At 31.6% G+C, this 23,834-nt stretch overlaps 2 protein-coding genes across 5 annotated transcripts; one reads left to right on the forward strand and one right to left on the reverse strand.

Annotated features, from left to right (window-relative positions):
* Positions 1-740: 740 nt before the first annotated feature.
* LOC115888415 (NADH dehydrogenase [ubiquinone] 1 beta subcomplex subunit 9) lies at positions 741-1,437 on the reverse strand. The gene is made up of 3 exons (XM_030908152.1): positions 1,252-1,437; positions 1,046-1,188; positions 741-982 (listed from the first exon to the last, which is right to left on the reverse strand). The coding sequence occupies exons 1-3, from the start codon at positions 1,347-1,349 to the stop codon at positions 795-797; spliced, it is 429 nt and encodes a 142-aa protein (XP_030764012.1). The 5' UTR covers positions 1,350-1,437; the 3' UTR covers positions 741-794.
* An 821-nt stretch (positions 1,438-2,258) lies between these two features.
* On the forward strand, positions 2,259-22,255 carry LOC115888459 (DAZ-associated protein 2). 4 transcript variants are annotated; one of them, XM_030908207.1, is made up of 6 exons: positions 2,259-2,430; positions 2,819-2,918; positions 8,958-9,059; positions 16,691-16,812; positions 18,525-18,674; positions 21,729-22,255. In XM_030908207.1, exons 4-6 carry the CDS (start codon positions 16,693-16,695, stop codon positions 21,927-21,929), a joined length of 471 nt encoding a protein of 156 aa, XP_030764067.1. In that variant the 5' UTR covers positions 2,259-2,430; positions 2,819-2,918; positions 8,958-9,059; positions 16,691-16,692; the 3' UTR covers positions 21,930-22,255. The 4 variants fall into 4 exon arrangements, with proteins under 4 accessions (XP_030764067.1, XP_030764064.1, XP_030764065.1 ...); XM_030908204.1 differs by lacking the exon at positions 2,819-2,918; XM_030908205.1 differs by lacking the exon at positions 2,819-2,918 and having other exon boundaries at positions 2,260-2,430; positions 21,747-22,255.
* The last annotated feature ends 1,579 nt before the right edge of the window (positions 22,256-23,834 follow it).

The raw sequence follows: 23,834 nt of genomic DNA on the forward strand, positions 1-23,834 counted from the left end.
TTTAGAGAAAATTAAAAAAAGCATGAAAATATAGTTGAATTTTTTATAAATATGGTTGAAGTCCTAAAAATCAAAACGCGTTTCAATGATAATATCGGGTAATATAATTTCGTTTTCATGCTTTAACAGGGTGTTCTGTGCTGTTATTGATGTAATTTTAATTACCGTCATATTTTTTGCTGTTTTAAAATGTTAAAGAAGCACAAAATCTATTTAGTTCAATGTAACGGAAAGGTGATACTAGTTATTGGAAAATGTGATACTTCAACAACTTCAAAAATATGACGTTAATCAAAATTAATTATAACTGATTATAACGATCTATCAAAGAATAAAATCGAAATTATATTAACATAGAAGCGCCCTTTAATTTTTAGGACTTTTACATAGACTTATGAAAATTCAACTACATTTTCATGTTTTTTTTTTTCTGAAATGGTATGGATATTTGGAAAAGTATAAACGGGATTAACTATTTTAGAAAAACAGAACTTTTTATGAAGAATAAATTTTTCTCAAAATGTCAGTAATAAAAAAGTTTTTCCTCTTGTAAAGACAATCCGGCTACATAAAGTATATTGAATTATTAATAATTAACTTTGATACCAGGCACATAAACTTTTTCATTCTACTGGGCACTATAGTTATTTTATTATTATCTTAAAATAATATATATTATTCCAATAGATATATGCAAATATGCATGCTTTCTTCAAATAATTAAACTACAAAACACATGCTGAAACTTAAAAATGAACTATATTTTCTCTATCAAATAATTTAGACCAACAAATTTAATGAGGTGTCCCTGAAGATGGTCCGTACTGTTTTTCCCAAAGCTTGACAAATTCCTTCTTTCTCTGTTCTCTTCTGGCAAAATACTCGGGATACTGGGCTTTTTCTAATGGATGCCAATAATCAAGAACCCAATCCGGAAGTGGAACTTCTCTGCCATAAGCAACACCACCAGGTGAATCAGGGACTGAAAATTATGGTAATCGAACATTAAACTACTTATAAAAGTATTATTCAAGGCCCGCCTTACATTTTCTTGGATGCCAGTGTGCTGTACTACGCAATTCTTGTTCTCCTTTAGAGATAAGTTCCTTTGCTACCCTCATATCAGTAATACATGCATTATCATCAAATCTTTTTCTCATTAAAACTGCATAATACCTGTAAACTTCTCTAGGGAGAAAAACAAATTACATAACATAGGCTCCAATATTTATATTTCCATCGAGATCTTACCTTCTATCGTACCAGTTTTCCAAAGATCTTAAAGCTTTTTTGTACAAAGATTGAACTTTCCTCGTATGAGAAATCAAACCAGTTGGTAAATTTGCCATTATTTTTTGTATTTCTTATTTATTTTGGCAAAAAAAATTAGCAGTTGTCAGTTGTCAATGTCACATTGACATTTACCTGTGACATTTGACATTTACCAATTTGACAGCTATTTGGGGGTGGGAGAAAATGCAATGTTGTCAATAACCCCAAAAAAAATAAATTTAAGAATTTTAGTTGATATTTTTAAATTGCAAAAGTGAATATTATTATTTATATGGAAATAGTTTATTCAATTTGATTGGGATTATTTGGGATACAGGTTTGAAGAAGTTTGACACTAACAATATAATAAACTAGTTAAATTTCTGTTATTATTATTAGAGATTATTAAAGTGTTTTAAATACCTTCAGATCTGTCGATATATAAAAAATAGTATGTATAAAATATAAAACAACGTAAAATTTTCAGAAAAGGTTTTGTTGATTTTTGTCATAAATTATTTATAGATTTAGGATAAAGTAGGTGCTAAAATTAATCAAAGCTTGTTGTTCAAACATTAACACAATTGTAAAAAATAGTACGTCTGTTATTTATCAAGATGTTTACATAATAATATGTATTATTAATTATTTCTTATATGTATATTACTCAGTGAAACGCTATCATAGTTAGGTATATTATAAAAGATACATTTTTTTAGTATAATTGTAAAAAATCATAGATATTTTAGATGGGACGTTATTTTATCAGATGGCTGCTATAAATATAATTTATAAATTACTATAATATAAACACGTTTTCTAGATCTTTATTCAATATTAGGATATCCTGGATATCATAAATCATAATTAATTGTAGAACAAAATAATATAATAAAATATTTTATACTTTTTTAATTGAAGTGTATTTTTGGTTGCCTATCTACCGAATAATTTCAGTACATTCAGGGATGATAGTCTGGCAACATCGAAAGACCGTCTAGTTTTTTTAAAGTGTTGATTTGCCAATTGCTAAAGAAGTGTTAAAAATTAAAGAAAAATCTTTTTGGTGGCGAATTAATTTTTCGATCCTATCAATTTATTTTTCGTGATTTGTGTGTGTCTGTGATAGGAAGCAAATAAACATGAGTGATAAGAAAGGTAAGAGTTTCTAGTGCGAGATTTATTTCTGCTTAAATGATGCCATCCATCCTCCATTGAAATTCCAAATAATTTGTTAACAATTTCTCCGGAAAGTGAACATTTCCTGTTCAGGATGACACGTTTGATATATTAACAGTACCGATTGATTGTTAGGTACCGAAAATATTAGGAGTAGTTATTTTATTAGAGGATTTAAAGTTCCTCCAGAAATTTATATGCAGGATGTTCAAAATCAATAAAATTTTTATAGGGTTATCTCACTCTAGACCAGGTAACCCAGATGTCCTGACTCATTCTGACCCGTGCAAATTTACATATAGCCTTGTCCTGCATTGCAAAATACTGCAGTACAGTAACAGGCACTTTATTTAATTGTGTTATTTAGGGGTCCAGTGTTTACAAGCAAAACTTGAGGAGGTATATGGTTTAGGATTTGAAAGAAGACCAGCAGCGCTAGACCCATGGCGGAATCCACGAAAAAAACAGTACTTACTTATTTCTTTTCTCATGTGTTTTAATACAGTGGCTGATGCTTGTTGGTTATATACCCGCTCAACGACTTTACCTTCACTAGATTTTTGGTTGGAGATTTTTTGGTTTTTACTGCTCTACCTTTGCCTTTGATTTCCACATGTTTACTCATCGAAATCCTTGATTGATTGAAGTAATATGAATATGAATACCTAGTCTGAATCTTATAATACATTTTTGACCTAATTATTATTATACTTTTACTGTTGCATATAGTAGCAAAAAAGGAAGATATTTAGTATCAGCAAAGTTTACAGAATAAAATTCTTTGAACAGAGAAACAGACAGAAGAAAACTGGTATCAGCTTCTTTATATTGGGTGTCTCAGTATCCTCTGTTCTAGAGCTCTAATGAAATTTAGACACAATCTTAGAAGGACATCATAGGATATATTAAAAAATATTTAAGTGGTAGTACTAAGCTTTGTTTGTACTTTTCTGTATATTTTATGGGATTTTCAAAATATATATTTATCTTAATTTTTCTTAATAAAATACAAAATTAAAATTACAATTTAATTAAAGAATAATGGTAAATGTAAAGTAAGGGTCTGTTCAATAAAAGTAAATATTATAGTTGCCTGTAATTTTAAGTTATAAGAGGAATATTTTTACAAGCTGCTTGCTTAGAATGCAACTGCAGGATATTATATGATATGAACAAGGGAATGACACACCCAGTACATTTATTTATATTTTAGCAGATTTTCTACTGCAAGGCTGCAATTAAATATCTTTAATTTGAAGAATTTGGTGATTGGAACACAGGCAAATGTAGAAACGTAAAAATTATTTACTTAATTGTAGCTGACAATGTATAAAACATATCTCAATGGTCCAATATTAGAGATTTTGTGGTCTACTTTAATTATTCACTGCATGATGATTGTCAAAAAATACGTAACTCTAATCTTCATTGATATTATTAAATTTTTCATGAACAGTCAATGACATGTGAAGTATTCAAAACACAAAGATGCTTGTTTACTTTATATTAATACTAGTAAGGAATATCAGGATTTATTATTTTTATATTTTCCTATAAAAAAATATTTTTCTACATATCTAAAGTCGGACTCAGACGACTCGTGTACTTGACAAGTACACCAATATTTGCAAACTTGGCGCTCACACGACGCGATAAGTGACAAATAATTGCACAAGTAAACCACTCACACAACATGGCAAGTAAATGCCAATAACAGACGTTTGCCAAGTACACAAGTTGTTTGAGCGTGGCTTAATATGTCCAATTATAATACATATACTAAATATAGTTTATGACACTTTTTTATTTCATTCAGTAATAGCCCGTTTAGTGACCATCATCGGTTGATTTATTAATTCTTCAGAATAATTGTAAAAACAGCATGAACAAATTTATGTTATATCTTTAAAATATCGCATAAATAAGAATGTCACAATGAAGTGCCAAGGAATTGTTAACAATTTTTTCTTCGAGTTTTATATCTTATTTCTATTTAAGTAAAGAAAAGTTACGTATTTTTTGTAGTGTGTGGGGTGTAGGGTTAATTAAGGGTTCCACCAAATATTTGCTACGACATGTTGGCTATATATTATTCTGCTGAAGCACAGATATTTATTATCTTCGTCGCTATTAACTTTTTTATAAACTTACAATCGGATATATTTCGTCTATTAAATGAACTATCTAATAAAACATATTTATTAATGAGATTATATGAATTTACTAAGTAATTAATGTCATTTGATAGATAGGAATATAGATTTACCGAGATTTGCAGATTTGGTTAAGATGTGGGAGATTTGGTATTTTTTTGTTGGATTTTACGTTCTATAATAGTGTTCTCTTTGGAAATAAACTATTTATTATTATTATGTGAACAATCTAGATTAAGTAAAACCCTCACTAGGTTTTAGACGACAGTCTGAATGGTTTTTCTGGTGTTTTAAAGCTAAATTTTCCAAGAATTTTAGGTGATTAATTGGTATTTAAATGTTTTTTTTTCTAGAAAACAACTCATACTTAGATTAAATTATATTGTGGGACGTATCTGATTCTAAACACTTGTTCATGAAACTTTTTTCCTCTTTGTATTTTTTAGGTTTTTTATATTTCCTTTAATATATAAAGGGTGGTGCAATTTTCAGAAAGCAGGACTTTTACAGTTTCCAGAAATTAAATACCTATGTATTTTGAGTAGTACATGGACAGGAACAAGTCCTCTAGCCAACAAAAATATTTGGAAGAAATACCATGTACAGAAAATTTCCGAAATGATAAAATCTACTTTAAGTAGTTTACTTAACACAAATTTACCTAAAGCAACACAATAGTTATGTAGTTTTTGTTATGGAGGCAAGATTGTGTTCAAGTTAAGTGTTTACTTCATTGGCATATTCAGGAGTTATTTTAAGGTGAAATAAAAGGAAAGCAACAGTGGTATAGAAATTATTTACTTATTGACGTGATTGAACTAGAAATAATATGACTAGAAAACCCCAGGAAAACTATTAATTATTTAAAAATTGCATGACGTAGAACTATTATGTAAAAAAGTAGAATGAAATATTTTTTCAGTTTTATCAAAATCTTTTTTTTTCAATTTTTCTTTAAAATGATGTATGAAAAAGGATAACGTCTTCTGAATGTAGATGCGTATTTTTTATTTACAATGAAAACTTTAATTATTATATTAGCCTTTTTCTTTAACATCTCTAATTTATCTATAATTTCAACGATACAGCGTGTTTAAAATATTTGGACACATAGAGGGAACAAGTTTAAGTTTTTCAGATGTTTTTTATTCTTGCTGAAAGTTCATGCATCTCAGAAAGAAATTATTTTGAGAAACTTAACTAACATCCTATGCGTTCGAATTTCTTGATCACACTATATAAGTATAACAGGCTTTTTATTTATCTGTTTTGGATATATTTATTAAAAATATTTTTTTCTAAACTTATACATCGTTGCATGATATATACTTTTCCAACTTAGCATTAAACAACTAAGTTGTAAAAGCTACATCGAATATATTTTATTACATTTTTTATTTTTGCATGTATATTTTATTTTGAGATTTTTAGTTTCTTATTTTTTCTAAAACATATTTCGGTAATTTTATCGGAGTCTAAATTTATATTTACCAAAATATGTTTTTTTATATTTATTTTGCATGGTTTTTTAAAAAAATGTTTAGTTTTGTCAGGCTTTTCTAAAGAAAAGATAGGCATTTTTTAATTAATAACCTAAAACTAAGCATTTTTTGCATGTTATATAAGATATATTTTAAGAGTCTTTTCGAAAAAGTATCAGTAATCATTTTTTTAATAAAGTGGTTTCAAAATAATTTCAGTTGAAGTAATTTTAAATTTATGCTAATTGGTGATGTCAACATATGCAACTGCATTATAAATTGCGATTAGATTAGATTTTTACAAATTGTAAGTTTTGGGTTCGTTTCAAGGACTTTGAACTACAATTTAGAAATATTTTTACAAGATACAGAGTGTCCCAAATAAATAAAAAATATGAAAGTTGTATTTTTTTAAATGGAACACCCTGTATATTACTACATTTTTATTTTCTCTGACTGAAATAAAGGCAAATTTGATTAAGGTTTATCACACTTAAACCTTACCATTTTACCATTTAAAAATAAGTAATTTAGACCAGTAATAAAAGAATAAAAAAATTATTGTGTCAAGTGCGAAAATGTTTTTTTTTTATATTCTCACACCTTAATGAATCAAACGAGTTATTAATTGCAATGTTATAATGTTAGAACGTATTGTTAGTTGTATATGCAGTGACATCTACTAAATTAAAAGTCTCTCCTAATATCTACAGATTATAAATAATGGTTTTCTAAACTCTTTTGGTTCTATGAGAATATTTGTATAAGGGCTCTAACTCACTGACGACCAGGTCGCAACGACCTGGCCGTCGGCTGGCCGGATGTATTGCGTTTATAGCTGCGGCCAGATGAACGACCAGTTTCAACAGAGTTGTCAGATCTAACGTTTTTTTACGTTTTGCTAATTAGAAAATATTGTTTCAGAAAGAATTAAGTTTCAGAAATGTTAAAATATCCGAGTTAACTAAAAAGCGAAGTTGCTATTCATGAGCTTATTAAATGTTCTAATATTAAATAATGCATTTAAAATATTCTTGGATTTTTCGTTAATAAATACTAGTGTGGTAAATGGAGTAAGTAAAATCTCCAACCCCGACTACACGATAACGTCGTTATTTCCATGTTTTTCAAATCTGCGATGCCTGCTATTCCATCAGTCGTTTCATAACAGAATATTCTACATTCTACGTCTATGTAATTTAATATGTGTAGAGTGAGATATGTAACTCATTAACATTTAGGAACAGTATTGTTCCTAAAGGTGCGTCCAGACTTGAGCATTTTAGCCCGAACGAACCGAGCGCGCACGAACAAGCAGAACAAATAGGCCGAACAAAAAGCATTGTGTACGCGCGACCGACAAAAAGGGAGATATTCTGTTTCTTTTTTCTACTAATATGGACTTCTACTGATGGCTCTTATTGACTTAAGAAGTAAACATATTAAGGCCATCGTAAAAAAAGTCGTCAGACACTGGCTCTAAATATAAGCAGGTAGAAAGTTTAGCTTCCAGTTATTTCAATGTTTACAATATAAATTCCTCTTTTTCGTTACTGAGAATCTACAACAGTAAATACTTCTATTTTGTGAATGTTTAAGTTACTTTTACTCTTATTTTTTTTAAATAATGTACCTAGTAGAAATATAGTCTAATGGACCCTGTTTGAAAAACGTTATATTAAATATATAATATTTAAAATACAATTGTCCTCCTTGTACATGACTACAATACAACTAAAAAAATAATTTAATAAAAAAAAAAACAAGTGGTTGTAGAAAAACTTTAAATATGATTTTTTAATTTTTTAACATCGAAACTCGAAGGTAAACAGGTATCATACCAACCATAAGTAGAGTATGCCATATAAAAATGTTTTGAATTTTTACTAGAATCGACCCTTGATAAAAAAGGGACTAGATTTAAGTTTCCCTTTGATCCAGTCTGTATACTATTTCTTTGAATTTTCTGCGCGTGTGCAAAAATTACACTAAAACACTATATCTTATAGAAAATAAAATATTGTGCGTTGAATTTGAGGGATTTCATTTGAAAAATTATGAATTTGGAAGAAAACCGGCAACAAGCGACAGAAAATAATAATATTTTAGTGCAGTCTACTCGCAACGACCAACGGACGGCCAGGACGTTAGTGTGCGCGGTATCATTTGGTTTAATGGTATTAGAGGTAGCAGCGGCCTGGCCAGTGCGACCTGGTCGTCAGTGTGTTCGAGCCCTAACTCAACATTTAAAAACCAGAATAATTATTTTGTACCACTAATAAAAAAATAAGAATATAAATTTAAAAACTTTTTATATTTCTCTTAATGTTTAAGTTATTGTCTAGGCTTAATAAATGTAAATTGTGTATATCCTAGAATTATAAGTCCTTTGGTATTTTTTATAAATATTTTTTCGTAAACATCGCGATTATTCTTATTTTTATTTTATTTTGGTGTCTTAACAGTGTAAATAATATGACGCGCTTTTTTACGCTATATTTTTGAAGAAATTTTGATTTTTTCTATGTTGTGAGTTAATATTTTGTTAAAGTTTTTTAAATGCCATTTCTTTGCAATACCATCGCTTTTTAATAATTAAGTAACTAGAACTATATGAATTTAAACAACTTTACTATAAATCCGCTAATTTTAAACGTGCTTTTTATTCAACTAAGAAGCGCGATATTGATCGTTATGATATTAAAATGTATAGGAAACACAAAACAGAATGATTAACGTACAGGAGAATGAGACTGAGATTGAGAGGTTTGTTGCATATACTTATACGTACGAACTATATCGTTTTTTAACTGTAAACCATTGTAGATAACTTGTAAATAGAGTGTAAATGGTTCTGAATTCGCTTTTGCAGCCATCGGGGGTGCAGTTCCCCCTCCATCATCAGCGCCATCTTTTACCCCTCAACCCCCACCCCAAGGTAATCCGGCTGTACCCACGCCACAACCTTACGGAGGTAAGTACCAAAGAACCATTGAATAGGGCCATATTTATACCGTTCACTAAATCTTAAGATAAATCTGAAGTTTAATCTTTGGTTTAAACTCTAAGATAAATCCAAATTTAATCTTTAGTACACTCAGTAATTTGTAGGTTTTGTTTTTCGTTAAATCAATAAACGCTCATAATAATTGAAGTTGGTTAAAATATGCCATACTGAATAACCTTGCTGAATATGTAAGAATTGGTGAAATGAAGTGGCAAATGAAATAAAATGGACAAGTTAGTATCTAACGAATCTACACTTGATATTCCTTTCTATGTATGAATCCGTCCAATATAATCGTCGTCTTCCTCGTTGAATGGGATCACAATTAGATAAAAACGTACACCTGCAATACACTTTGTGGACACAGTTTAGTACGCTCAGCTGCACGGCGTATTTTGAAGCGTCTATGAAGCTACGCCTCCGTGGACAGTAGGCCTTTTACGTGCATTTTAACTACTTCTTTACGCGCGATGGGAGTAAAAAGTCGAAACCGCGAAACACGAGAAGCCTCAGGAAAAGTGGTAACGATTGGAGGTTAAGACGAAGCGTCGTAACTCGGGCCCTATGTGGGCTAGGGGGATCAAATTCTGAATGTAGATGGGGCTCGAATCAAATCAAAAAATCGTCTGATTTAAATGGAATTGGGTATGTCGATAGATTGGACCAAATCCAACTTGACCGTGTACGACACGTGTCACTTTGACAGTTAGTTTTGACGTAAGAAACGTCAGAAGTTGATGTCCGATCGCGACCAAATTTGGTGGGTAGGCTTGTCTTCTCATAATATTTACCTAACCTAACCTAACCTAACCAAATCAAATATGCGCACATAGTGCAAACACTTTTTCTATGAACTAATGCATTTTTACCAACGCAATTGTCTTGTAATGGCTAAGCAGCAACAAGCGACAAAGCAAAGCACCGTTCGTTCACTATGAACACCACAATGCCCAAGGCGGCATATGCGCAAAGCTCGCCGCTCAAGCGGTGCCGATATGAACTATGAACCTACACTTATTGCCTTTATAACCCATAAGCTGACCGCACCGAATTTAACATGATGGTTTAATACTGGTGATTTAGAATTGATATTTAGGTGTTGGGTATTTTTAAGTGTGAACTAGGGTGTCAAAAGAACCCGGAATTCTTGAGACTTTCGAGACGGAGATATCAAATATACACAAATATACATACGCTTATGTTTTTTAGTGGATAAAGAATAGGATACATAGAACTAAAAATATTAAGTTTACGATAGCATAGGATATAAAAACAGATATTTTAAACCTAAACCTTGTCAATATACATAATAAATTGTTTAAAAAAAATCTAAAAATAATATATTACAAAATAATTAAATTTTAACAGAATAAAACCGACCATGGCAAAAAGGGATTAGGCGGTATTTCTGTTGGCGTTTTTCATTTTTTTTAAATGTAACAATCTGAATTATTTCCTATTGACGGCAACCATTAATTCAATACATCCAAAATTTAACTTATTTGTAAGAAGTGCGTATCATAACCATACAATTGTGATAAAAATAAATTATATTGTATCTTGTTCGAGAGATTGCATCTTTGTTCGAGGATATGTAAAATTAAAATTCTAAATTAAAAATATGACCATCAATTATATTGTCACGGACAATCATAAATATTGTAACGGATAGCTTGCCTAGAGATATCCCCCAAAGTCACACAGATCTGTAATTTATTTATTTATTTTTTTTTATTTGATTACGTTTTGTGAACAAAATACAATTGTAGCAAGTTACGTTTTACAAAGAATATAAATAATACCAGTTTAACTCATTAAGTATTTGGAGTAATTATTATTAATCAACGCAAGTAGTCAATGTAGTTTGAATACTGGAATCATATTAATTGGCGCTCTTTAACAAATATGTAACAGTTTTTTTTTATTTTTTAATGAAATAAACGAACTATAATGATAATATATAATAATACCAGTTTAACACATTAAGTAAAGTAAAATACAAAAGATAATTCTACCAATATCACAAACTTCATAACAGAGGATTACTTACTCTATTTATTTAAAAAAAAAATATTTTGTATCCCTCGACTGAGTAAAATGCCTCAGCAATCAACAGTTCCTTTATTTTAATTATTTTAATTTTGAATTTTTTAACATCTAGATTTTTGATTGCCAGAGGCAGGGCATTATATAAATCAAAATCTGAAGAATTTTTTTTTAAATTTCTAGTCTGAACTTGGTAGTTCTGCTGATCTTGTGCAATAGCCATGATAGCTCGAGTTAATGTGGAAATTATTTTTATTTTTATGAATTTCCGTAAGCTGACCTTGGATATATAAAAATGGTAAAGTTAACAGTTTCAATTTAAAAAAAAAAAGTTTACAGTGGTCCCTGTAGCCAGCATGAACCATGATTCTGACCGCTTTTTTTGCATATGAAAATTTTTTGTTGCGTACGACGAGTTTCCCCAATAGTATGTCCGCTCAAGACCCCCGACCGTCATCCCCACTACTTTAGAGACGGCATCAACCGCTGATCTGCCCTGCCTAAAACCAAACTGTTGTCGTTTAAAAGTAAATGGCTGTTAAAGTATTATTCAAGCTGATTTTTTAAGATTACCTCAAATATTTTTCCAAAGATTGGAACTATAGGGTAATTCCAAAAAAATACCCCACCATGTACAAAATTTAACTTTTTTTAATTTTTTTTAAATCTGCTTAAATGTGAAGGCGAAGAACCAGACTCTTGAATATATGAACAATAATTTCTTATCTCTTTATGGAACTCTCAAAAATTCGACACTAATGGTACAATTGCTTTGCTTGCATAACATGATTTTCTATTCCTGTAATAAAGTCCTCTAGCTGCCATTTTTAGATTTATGGCGATCATACACATATCGGAGAGAAATAGGTTGTGTGTCCTACATTTACCAAAAAAATCATAATAGGAAGTTAATTCTTTAAGGTTATTTACCTCAAAAAATGACTTGTTATAAACATATCGCACCCGTTACGGAAAAATAAAAATTGAGATGACTAGGTATCTAAAAAGAAAAATTATTTAAGGACTTAGGATTGTTACAAGTATAAAATGGCCTTAGTTTTGAACACGACATTTTGTTGGTAAAAGTCTGGAAATGTCAAACATCCATATTTTATGAAGTGTCGCACCCGTTACATTTAAGTGTCCCAAAACCATAACCTAACCGAAAATGCAGTTTTAGTCAAGTAGGCGAAAAAAACCGACACGGTAATAGAAACAGTTGCTCAACAAAACACATTCTCTTGCAGCTGGACTTTGCAGAGAATTTTGAAGTAATCTCACAAGACGAAATTCAAAGCGCAAACTGGCGACATCCACAAGCAACCATTTTTACAGCATGTGCCTGGTTAGAACCGGAAAATTCAATAAAAGTAGAGTTCTTTTCTTACGTGGTAGTCAGCGATGATTTAATAAGCAAGCACTGCATGTGGCTTTTTTTGAAAGTTATAATTAATGACTTACGTAGAAAAATCCCTGGCTTGTCAAACATTTTGTTTTTTTCGGATGGATATGCTGCACAATTCGAAAACATATTTACTCTTTTTAACTTGTGTACAGCACAGGATGATTTTGGTGTTTCCTTGACGTGGTCCATTTTTGTAACAGGTTACGGTAAGAGGGCTGATGACGGCATTGATGCTGTGGCTAAAAGGACCATGTGGATAGCTGTTAAAGCCCGGCAAACAATACTTCGCAGTCCCAGAGACTGTTACGATTTTCTCAAAATTTGTGAGAAAGGAATTATTTCAATTTATGTCACAGAGAGAAGTGCAAGAAACAGCCAAATTTTTGGAAAAGAAATGGAAAGATCTTTGGGCCCTTCCCAACATCCAATCGAAGCACCACTTTCAAAGCGCTGCTCCAAGGCTATGTTTTCAGCTATAACCTACAAATCTATATTTGAGAAAAGTTACCTGAAGTCTCCATAGTTATAATTTGTTACTATTTTTACTTAAATATATTTTATCCCTCGTTTGTTAAAACTTAATATTTGAGTTTGTTAATAAATGATTTTCCCCATTTTCTTGTTTTCTAGTGTACTTCTAAAAACTTTTTTAAATTGATTTTTTATACCATAGTCAACATTTAACAAGTTCTTTAATTTTTTTATTGAACAAAAATGTTCTAAAATTTAAAAACAAGTTACTGTGTCGCACCCGTTACGCTCGACTGTCGCACCCGTTACAACTTTAAAGAAAAAACAAAAAAAAAGTTTTTTTAAAAAACAACACAGAACATATACTTGATATTAATTCTTCTTTATTTACAAAATTATTAAATAATTATCACCAAATTAATCTTTTATGGAGGGAGCATTCAACATGGTCCTAGTCAAGAAAACAAGAAAAACACTGTCGCATCCGTTACGTTCGTTTTTTGCAGAATATCTTTATTCTGGAATCATGTTTGTGCAGTTTGTTTACTTCATGACTTTCACTAACTTAAGTTGAATAAAGTTCCTTATGATTTTCGGTAATCAATAATCCTAAAGTCATGAAAAAAATATATTTAAAAATACAAAATGTCGCACCCGTTACAATGGAATTACCCTATAGACACTGGTCTATAGTTTTCTAATGAATTTATATCCCCTTTCTTGAACAAAGGAACCATTCTACTTATTTTGAAGCAATCAGGAAAGATATCATTCTGTATGCATTTATTATACAGCATTTTAAGGGGGAATCATTAATTGAAATAACATTTCCTTTACAATTCTGGCGTTAACATCATAAACGTCAAATGAGCTGGAATTTGTAAGGCTGCAAATCGCGCCATGAACATGTATGTCAGAAATTGACCTTAAGTGAAAATGAGTCACTTCTTTCCGGAATCCGTTCTAATATTTCACTTTGAATGTGTTCATCAATTTGCAATAATTGTAAAATCTGCTCTGCCACCGTTGAAAAATATTTATTAAAATCATTTGCGGCTATTTCCCCCTGTTCCTTACTTTTAGACAAAATTCCTAAAACCTTCAAAATAACTTTAAAAGTAAGAACAGTAAGAGATAGCACCACTATTTATTTAGAAGAGTTTGATTTCGACCGCTAGAAAGTATCTAAAGTCTTTCGCACGTAATAAAAATATGTTTTTAATTATTATTACCGAGTCTCGAAAGAACCGGGAATTAATAATTTCGAGTTCCGGTTCTTTGATGTCTCAAAATAACCGGGAATTCCCGGTACTTTCGGTACCGGGATTTCCCGGTTCTGAACTCTAGTGAGTACTCACATACTGTTGGAGGAAATGTTAAAGATTTCGTAATCTGCGTGAGTTTCTTCTTAAGTGCAGGAAATCAGCAGGATAGGAAATCGAATGGAAAACGAACGGGGAATGGGCCCGCCCAGACTTGCTTAACGCAATCCTCGTTTGCTTCCAGACCACTCAACTACGGATAGATATTCTATCACCCGGCCGGATAATCCTGGAGCTGTGGCCGTACTACCGATAAATTGGAGATTAACGGGATGGTTAGTGAAGATAATTCAAATGAAGGTAGATACTAGCCCTGGATGTCGTTTATACACACTAATGCAGTGCAGGGGTGGAACTGAAGCCTTTGGGAAGAAAGATTTATTTATGTTCAGTGACTCGGTAGAATTGGCCGCTGCCGCTGTAAGGCAATAGGCCAACATTCCAATGCGGTTAGGAAATATGATGGTACACCACAGCATATTAGTGGCCTATCTTAAGGATGGTCCTGGGTATGGCTCATTCGTGAGCATGGATTTTCCTTTGATCACTACAGGAAAATCGTGAAAATTTGTAATGAATAATATGTTTGATTTCTAAGTCAAGAACCAGGGTGAATTGAAGTCGGATAGACAAAGATAATATATAAACCTGAAAATGTAAAGAGGGTATTTGCCGACTTGAAGATATATCAAGATGTTGAACTTACAAGGAACATTCACGACGGGCGTGAGAGGTACCTCGGAGGAAGACCATTTTTTAAGAGTGATAAAGACAGACCAGAAAGAATAAAAATATATTCCCGAAAAGAGTTGCTTTGTAAGAAGATTCTAATAAGTTCAGCGCAGATAAGTAGACGGCGAAGTAATGGACACAAGAACAGTTAGATGACCAGGATACTGGAGATTACGTCTCACGGAAAGGAACGAGGAGAAGACACCGTGGAAGAGTGTGGTAAAGGCTGACAGAGGGTTGTCCTTGAAAGCTCTCTGGAATCAATTGGAACCTCTGGTATGGATAGGACTGCGGTAACGCATTTACTGGTTCTAAGGGAGAATATTTACCACCGTTATCCACAACTGGAGTTCATCATGTAGTGAACTTTGAGCCTGTTAGAAGATCGATTTTACTGGGTCCAATTCAGTTATAATCTAACGAATTAGTGCTGATACTGTGCTACCAGCCATATAAGTATCAATAGAAATTAAAAGGAGTGTAACGCTGATCTTTCTTGTGAGGTAGCTAGAGACAAGAAAGCTCATTACGAGCAAAGTTAACAAGATTTTAGCTCAGCAATACGTAGTGTGCAAACCGCAGCACAAGCGGGAGATTTCTTCGAAATAACACCAGCCTTGGACACTGTGGCCAGAAGACGAAATACTATTATGTACCAAATTCAATATAGACCAATAAATAAGATGAAAGTAGTTCATATGAATCGATTAGATAAAGCCAATGTCACGGATCATATCACGAACCGCTAGCGTAACATCTGTCGATAAAATAAGAAACGACCAACTCTAAAAGAGATCTTTATTGCAACCAAACTGTAATGATAGATTTTTATAAAAAAAATATAAATGATGATAAGGCTGTGAGATGGCGCTATATGTATCAATACGCGCCGAAAATGCTGGTAATTTAAAAACGATTTCCAGAACAATTGAGTTGAACTTCTATAGGTATAATATAACGTGGCCGGCTGTAGCTTCAAAAGTAATCTGTTGACTTGCGGTGCGAGAGGTACCATCCTCCGCCAGTAGGTCCCATTATTTATTTAAAATAAAAGTATTTATTTATCTAAATAGAGTCAGGTGTCAGATGCCATCAAGCAAGGCAATGTAAACGACCTTGAGTATATTTGCGTAGTACAGCCCCTCAAATAGTGCCGTTCGGATTCGGCGATAAACTGTAAATCCTGTATACTTGTGAAACACTGATGACACAAATCACAAGTACATGCGAGAGGTGCCATACTCCTGTAAGAGGAAGGTATATAAGTGGCGGTCAAGGAGGAAAGATACATTTTGAATTATTAATAAATGGTGAAGACAGAAATCAGACAAAAGTGGCAGAGCCCGTTTTTTTAGTCGTTTTATTATGTTATAATTATTAGTCATGAAATTACTTTACGTGTTTAAATTAAGGACCTACGGAATTTGTAACGAACCATCTACAATTATTTGTTTCTAGCGCTGTTTGTAGTTAATATTTAAGATATTTTTAGAAATGAATCTAAACAATCTCATTTCCTTGAAATAAAAAATTAAATGTTTTAAAACAGAGTTAAGGAAAGATTTGTTGAATTTTGATATCTGAACACGTTTTAATTAGAATTTGCTTGTTTTTTTTTGCAGTTATGCCTGGAATGCCTGGATCTCCGTATGTAATTCCAGGTCAAACTCAGATATACCCACAGGGTCCACCACCAACTTATGATCAAGCTCTAACTCATCCTGCTGCCATAGTGGGGCAACATGTAAGAAATTATTTTATTAACATCTAAGAATAGGACTATTTATTTATTCATACTGCCTCTACTGTTACTTAAAAACGAAACTAGTTTAAATCAAAATAATTTTGTCTGGAAAATATCCTGAAAGTAGATCTCTAAAAAATCTTAAAATTTAATTTTTATTGTGCTTCTTTAATATGATACTTTTATTATGTGTATAAAGAAAACAATAAAGAAATTATGATTTCCGATAGATAAATGTATATTTGGAGATGGACAGAAAATCACTGCCTGTGATTTTTTCACAGTGAAATAGAAGTAGTATTTTGACGGGTGTTGTTTGGTTTGATAATTGAAAAATATTTTTACTAAAATTTATATAGGGGTGAAATCAAATGTTAGAGCACTTAGCAAAACATAGACACCCAAAATCTCATTGGAATGGGAATAACGGTTCTTAAAATATCTGAAAACATGTGTTTATTGTTTTAAAGTTTGATGGACAAACGAAGCACTTTTGTATAGAGGTAAATTGTGTCCAATGAATTTATTTTGATTCCAAAAATACGTAGTAGTTCTATGTCCACGGAATATTGGGTTGGGACACCCTGTATAACGAGATTTAGTATGTTAGAATATGTCATAAATTAGGATTGGTTGAGGTATTCAGTTGTTTTTGGTCACTTTCTGTTTTATCAGAAATGACTACAACTTTTGATTTTTAAATTGCACCCTCGGTATATTTCTACCTTATTCGATAGAAAATGACACTCTGAATAGAATGACATATCATATGTCAACTTTTGACATTTTTGCATATGATTTATTTGAACATGTGGTTCATTACGACAATTTGACTCAAAATAGCAAGTGTGTGGTACCAAATTATTCGTAAAAAAATGTTTTTTCTAAATATGCTAATGAGCCACCGTTGTTTCATTTGAAAAAATTTGTATTTCTTTTAATGAAAATGTTAAAAGTTGACATATGATATGTCACTCTATTGAGAGTGTCATTTTCTATAGAATAAAGTAGAAATATACCGAGGGTGCCATTTAAAAATCAAAAGTTCATAGACATATCAAGTGAAACAGGAAGTGACCAAAAACAATTGAATACGTCAATCAATCCTAATTTATGTCATATATTAACATACCCAATTTCGTTTTTTTTAACTGAAAAAATTAAAAAGTTTTAGGAGTGAGTTATTTTCGAGACGCACCCGATATATTATTTATTATAATTTTATAGTTTTGTATAGATCATATAAATGCACCTACTCCATTGATGTAAATTACATATTTTTATAATTACAATATTGCCGTTTTATTTGAAAAGTATTAGCATTAATCTCGATATAGGGAAATATAAATAGAAAAATTATGAAAAATAAAAGAATTTTTCCAAAAATGTAATGATACACTGACTATTCCATTTAAAATAGCAAAGATGCTACTACTTCAAATGACGTAGGAACACTGTAATGCTGAAAATATTTTAGATTGACGGAGCAGATGAATTTATGTTACTACCCCAATTTTTAAAAAAAAATCCTATCATTGGTTTTCCATAAACGTCTAACCTACTGTCACCACAAATAATGGTTATACCTTTGAGGAGGTTTATTTCTTGAAAAGAATTGTTTTTTTCGCCACTAGTAGGAAATCTGAAAAATCTACTACCACCACGAATCACACTATACATATAATTTAAAAATAATGTTGGTTTACTTCTAGATGTACCCTCCTGGAACAATGTACACTACTGGTTACCCTACCTATTTAGGCTATCCAACATACGCACCCATGCAATATTACCCATCTCTGGGTGCCTATTCTTATGCCATGCAGCCAGCAGCACAGTTAAGGCCTACCATTATGATACCAGTAAGTATAATTTTATCTGACAAAAGTTCAGAGCATTTACTAATCAGAAAAAACTTACCAAGTTGCAATGAACTTCCCATATTTCCAAAACTGAATATGTTTTCTCGCTGGACAAACTATACTGTGACCATACAGAGATCTCCAGTTGAATATTGAATAAGCTGTATTAGTGGTTATAAAATGTCTTAAAAATCGTTCAGCGATTCCCTAACTGAAATTATTAATTCCAAACAATGATGTAGATATAAGGTTTGTTCTCACAGCTGTAAGAAACATATTTTCAACAGATAATCATGCACAATAGGGTAAAACGCGTTCGCACAGAAATTTTTGATTGGTTTCCAACCAACAGTACGCTGTTCACACAGAAAATTTTGATTGTTAGCTGACAGTCAGACCTGTTCACGGATCTTTTGCAAGTAAGAGTCTGACGCATGCGTACTGCGACCCGACGCACAGTGGTAAAAAATAAATCTAGAATTCCAAAAGTATCTTAGTAAGAAAATATATTTTATTTCTTACGAAAATTATTCTATTTTCTTCTTTTTATGTTTAAATATAACCATTGATATTTAAAGTAAAATTTATAATGCACAGGGTGAGTCAACGATGTGTTGGGGGAAGATATTTCCCTTATTTACAGTGATACAAAAAATGTTAAATACAAAAGTTGTTGGGTAATTGGTGGTGCATAATTTAAAATTATTTTCAAGATAGTGACATTTCCGGTTATACCGGAAGTAGAAGTCAACTTGTTTATTTTAAATAGAACACCCTAATAACACAGTTAATGGAGGGGTCCATTTAACTGTGAACACCCTGTACAAACGCACGTATACGCAAGAGGTTCATGGATATTTGAAAAGAAGAATGATTATACAAGATGTCAGTGACAAAAGGCCCGAGTCGGAACGAGTCACAAAAAAGTTCTGCTCCAATTTCTATAAATTTGATTATTATTATGTTCAGTTTTTTCCAGATTACTGTTAGTGTTTACTGTGAGTAGTAGTAAATCATGAAAAAAGTCAAATACTTACTCCATAAATATCCATCTTAATTTTGGTAAACTCAATTTGCCCAACATACCTCTGACATCTCTTTCAGTTCGCGTAAATAACGGCAAATAATGTCTCGATGCCTACTAATTAACTATACCATTTTTGGAACTCCACAAAAAATTTTTTTACGGAGATATAAATTCTAATTTCAACTTTTTGTGATTCCTGAACATTTCTAAAGATAAAACGGTGATTGATTCGTTATTATCTTACAACCAAAAATTGGACTTTTGGAATTCTAGATTCGCGTTTTCTATCACTGTGCGACGTCATTACTTGGTAAACTTAACCTACAAAACGTGTGTTGTTTTTTTTTTTTTTTTTTCAAAAAGTAAAGAAAAGAAATGAGCGATTTTGAATCTTCCGAAGAATCTGAGGCGGTGGTCTGTTTAAAAAGTGAGGTTAATTCCCTGTTCGTTTTCTTCTTTATTCGGTATTACGTAGGAGTTAAAATTAGTGGTATTAGATCAAAAAAGAAGAGTAGGGGATTCGCTGTTCGCACAGACAGTTTGAAATCGATCAGAAACTGCATTATTTGAGACCTGCGCATTAACACCGGTTTGGAAGAAGTCACAAACATGTTGGAAACACGCTGTGAGAACAAACCTATAGTATAGACCTAACATTCCATTCATAAATTATTGCACTGTGTTGTTTTCATAATTTGGCTTTATACCAAATTTATAGGAGAAGAGTGTGGTCACAGACTTTTAGGAATAATTTAATTATATAAACAGGACTGAAATCATCTCTTATACCGTGTGATGCGGAATATAGGAAATCTCATGTAAATTTTGGAAAAGGTCAAATATTATCTCCCCAGATGATTTTATGCAAATGTTTTTTTGCGAGGCGTTAAAGTTGTATTGTCATTTAGAATTTCGTTTTATTTGGAATAGGCATCTAAGTTATTTGCAAAAATCTACCGTTAAGAAAACTACTGTTAAAATATCAGCAAAAATATGATTTTGTTATCGTCAAATTCGATGTCACATTTTTTTTTGTTTACAAGAATTTCTGTGGTTTGAAAAAGGTGGTTATTTTTTTTTCTGAATTGGAATGATTATCTACAAAAGAATTAGTTGAATTGAGAATAGTATTCGCGGTGTATGACTTGTTTGCTGTTCATTACTCGATCACTCGCCGGTCTCGCTCATACCACATACATCCATTTGTATCTACCACCATTTGTATCTAAAAGAACTTTATTGAATTATACTAATTATTAAAAGGTTTACATAATCCCTCATTCACAATCAAACAATTTCCCCAAATGATTGTGAAATTCGCGTCTCACAATACAAATGTTAAACGGAGAATCTTTAGCATTCAACAGAGGTGTCGTTTTCAGTCCATGTAAATTTCTGTATTTAATATGCCCATAAAAACGGTTTTTGAGTGTGCTCCACAGGAAGAAGTCGTTCCTACTGTATCAGCGCGAATACTATTTCCAGCAAAATGCCATTTAACCATCAGAAGTTGCGAAATTCATAATTATTTTATACAAAATTACTCTGTTTGGGACCACCCTGTTGAACAAAATGTGACATCGAATTTAACAATGACACAATCGCATTTTTGGACCATGTTATAAATCTAGACCATATAAGTCTTACTAATTTGAATGTAGATTTTTGCAAATAACTTTTAAATGACTACTCCAAATGAAACGAAATTCTGCACAAAAGTACAACTTTAAAGCCTCTTCAAAAAGGCTAATACAACTTTTGCATAAAATCATCTGGGGAGATATTGGACTTTTTCAAAATTAACATGGGATTTTCTATGTCCCGTGTTCCGATGCACCACAGGGTATACTATTTTACGTTTTTCTCTATAATAATGAATAAATCTCCAGCTAACCTGTAGAAAAATCAACTGTATGATGTCCAAGAGTCTGTATTATATTTAAGCTATATCCGTTCCTACGTAATTGTTTTGGAATTATTACAATCTAACCCAACCTTGACAATGGACGCCGTTTAGACCCATCCAGAATCCCCACCTGTTTCAGAACGGCTACGATACAGGCGCCCGCTTCGACGGCATCGCGCAGCAGGTTCTTCCCCCTGCGCCGCCCGGCGTCCCGCCTACAGCCGCGCAATTAGCCGCCATGGCCGGTCACCAGGTGGCGCTGGGTCAGAAGAAGAACACGTTCCTGGCTGGCGGTTCCGAGGGCGGCTACGCGTTCTGGTAGTTTCACCATTGTTGCTCCTCCGTAGGAAAAGAAGTCCAGGAAGAAGATGCGCGTTCTTTCTTAGGTGAAAACGGTTATTATTAAGTAATAATAGTGGTGTTCTTTCGTTTGGTTTTTGGAATCGATTTACAAAATTGAACCCATTTATTGAGTCGATTTATTTGGTTCACAATTAGTCTATTGTTTTTTACTTACGTCGTCTATTAGTTTCTTTTTGTTATGTGTAAAGTGAATGGATTTATATGCATCAGTCGTTCCCGTCACTTTAATTCCCTACAATTATAATATATAATTTTTGAAATAAATCAATACATTTACATAAAACATTAGAATTCTTTTATCTGTCAAGCCAAAACCGGCCGATTAAACTTTTTGATAAAACTGTATATTTAAGGGAACGTTTTCAGTTCTTTCACTATATGAAAGAATACCACTAATAACGTAATTTTCTTTTTTTTTTCCCGTTGTTGTTAAGGATCGTTCTATAATAAGGTTCGATGAAGGCGAATGTGTTGACTGTTGTTAAATGAATGTGTGCTATTTAGAAGAATTGATATGAAAGGAATTAAAAGCTTTATTGGATGGTGTTTTTAATTAAAAAACAATATAATTATAGGAGTTAAAAAATGATTCTTAAGTGCTAGCTCTCATAAGAACCATTTAATAAGATACTTTTTTGCTTTAGTGTATATTTTAGAACATATAATATGTTCTTTATTCCGATTTGACCAAAATCAAACTTATTATTTAGAGTATGACAGGAGAAACCAATGAAAAATTAAAAACTAAAGAATTTAAGTTAAATCATTTTGAGTTATTACAGAACATTTGTGTGTAAAAAATGTCATCTTTTATGACTTAGCACAAAATAAATTGTAGATAATGAAGCATATGATCAAAATGTCGTATAATCGAATAGGCTTTGAGTAAATAATTTTTATTTATAATGAGATTTACAGAGATAGATGACTTAAGCCTGATTGACACGGTCAAAGTGTACATACTTTGATCAAATTCACTTTGACGCTGCATGCGTGTCATTTGGACTCTGCTTGGATCGTATCAACTGACTTAAAATCGGTCGATACAATCCAAGCAGCGTCCAGGTGAGACGCGCGCAGCGTCATGGTGAATATGATCAAAATACATTTCGACCGTGTCACCAGACTTTACAAAAGCCTTCCAAATAACATCTTTGTAGTACAGACTGTATTTTGACACTATTATAAAATAAATTTAACTCCTATAATATACAGTACTCTAAGCAACCATCTAATAAGCAAATTTTATTTTGCTGTAATGTAGACTATACATTTTTGTAAATATTTATTTTGTAATTTTGTGGAATCTTAAGACATATAAAATTAAACTAAAATTGACGAAACTTGTTTATATAAACCTGGAATATACACAGTATTTTTTTTTTAAATTTTAATAGTTACCCTTGCAACAAATTACAAAATAAATAAATTGAAATAATTTTGCATTACAGCAGATCTGGTAATAACCAATTAGTACATGACATGTATGTTGAATGAAAGAAAGAACTAATATTATTTACAAAGACTCTATAAGATCTTTGACTAGATAAATATGGTTATCTAATACATTTTAAAAGTTTTTTTTATATATACATTATTTAAAATAATATTATAGAAGTTAAAATACATCTATTATTTCCTGATGTTTTTTTCATTTTGTCTGAGATTACTATACATTTGCACCAAGAATTATTTATTTCAAAACTCTAAGAATAATATTAAAATACGGAAGTCGATTTTAGTTTTTTAATTGTACTTCTGTTTAAGTTATTATTTATTATTGTTTTTTTGGATTGTTGATTGTTTTTTTAGCAACTATACATAGGGAACTAGAAATATTCGTTATGTAAATGAAATGAAAGAA

Source organism: Sitophilus oryzae, unplaced genomic scaffold (genome assembly GCF_002938485.1).
Source record: "Sitophilus oryzae breed Bouriz unplaced genomic scaffold, Soryzae_2.0 scaffold_738_pilon_pilon, whole genome shotgun sequence".
Classification (NCBI taxonomy): domain Eukaryota; kingdom Metazoa; phylum Arthropoda; class Insecta; order Coleoptera; family Curculionidae; genus Sitophilus; species Sitophilus oryzae.

Bases quoted from the DNA above. Each gene is read 5' to 3' on its own strand.
- LOC115888415 (XM_030908152.1), bottom strand. From the start codon at position 1,349: ATGGCAAATTTACCAACTGGTTTGATTTCTCATACGAGGAAAGTTCAA. The intron at 1,189-1,251 runs GTAAGATCTCGA...TTTTCTCCCTAG, and splicing joins GAAAACTGGTACGATAGAAG to AGAAGTTTACAGGTATTATG. The intron at 983-1,045 runs GTAAGGCGGGCC...CATAATTTTCAG, and splicing joins ACACTGGCATCCAAGAAAAT to TCCCTGATTCACCTGGTGGT.
- LOC115888459 (XM_030908204.1), top strand. The intron at 9,060-16,690 runs GTAAGTACCAAA...TTTTTTTTGCAG, and splicing joins CACGCCACAACCTTACGGAG to TTATGCCTGGAATGCCTGGA. The intron at 16,813-18,524 runs GTAAGAAATTAT...GTTTACTTCTAG, and splicing joins CTGCCATAGTGGGGCAACAT to ATGTACCCTCCTGGAACAAT.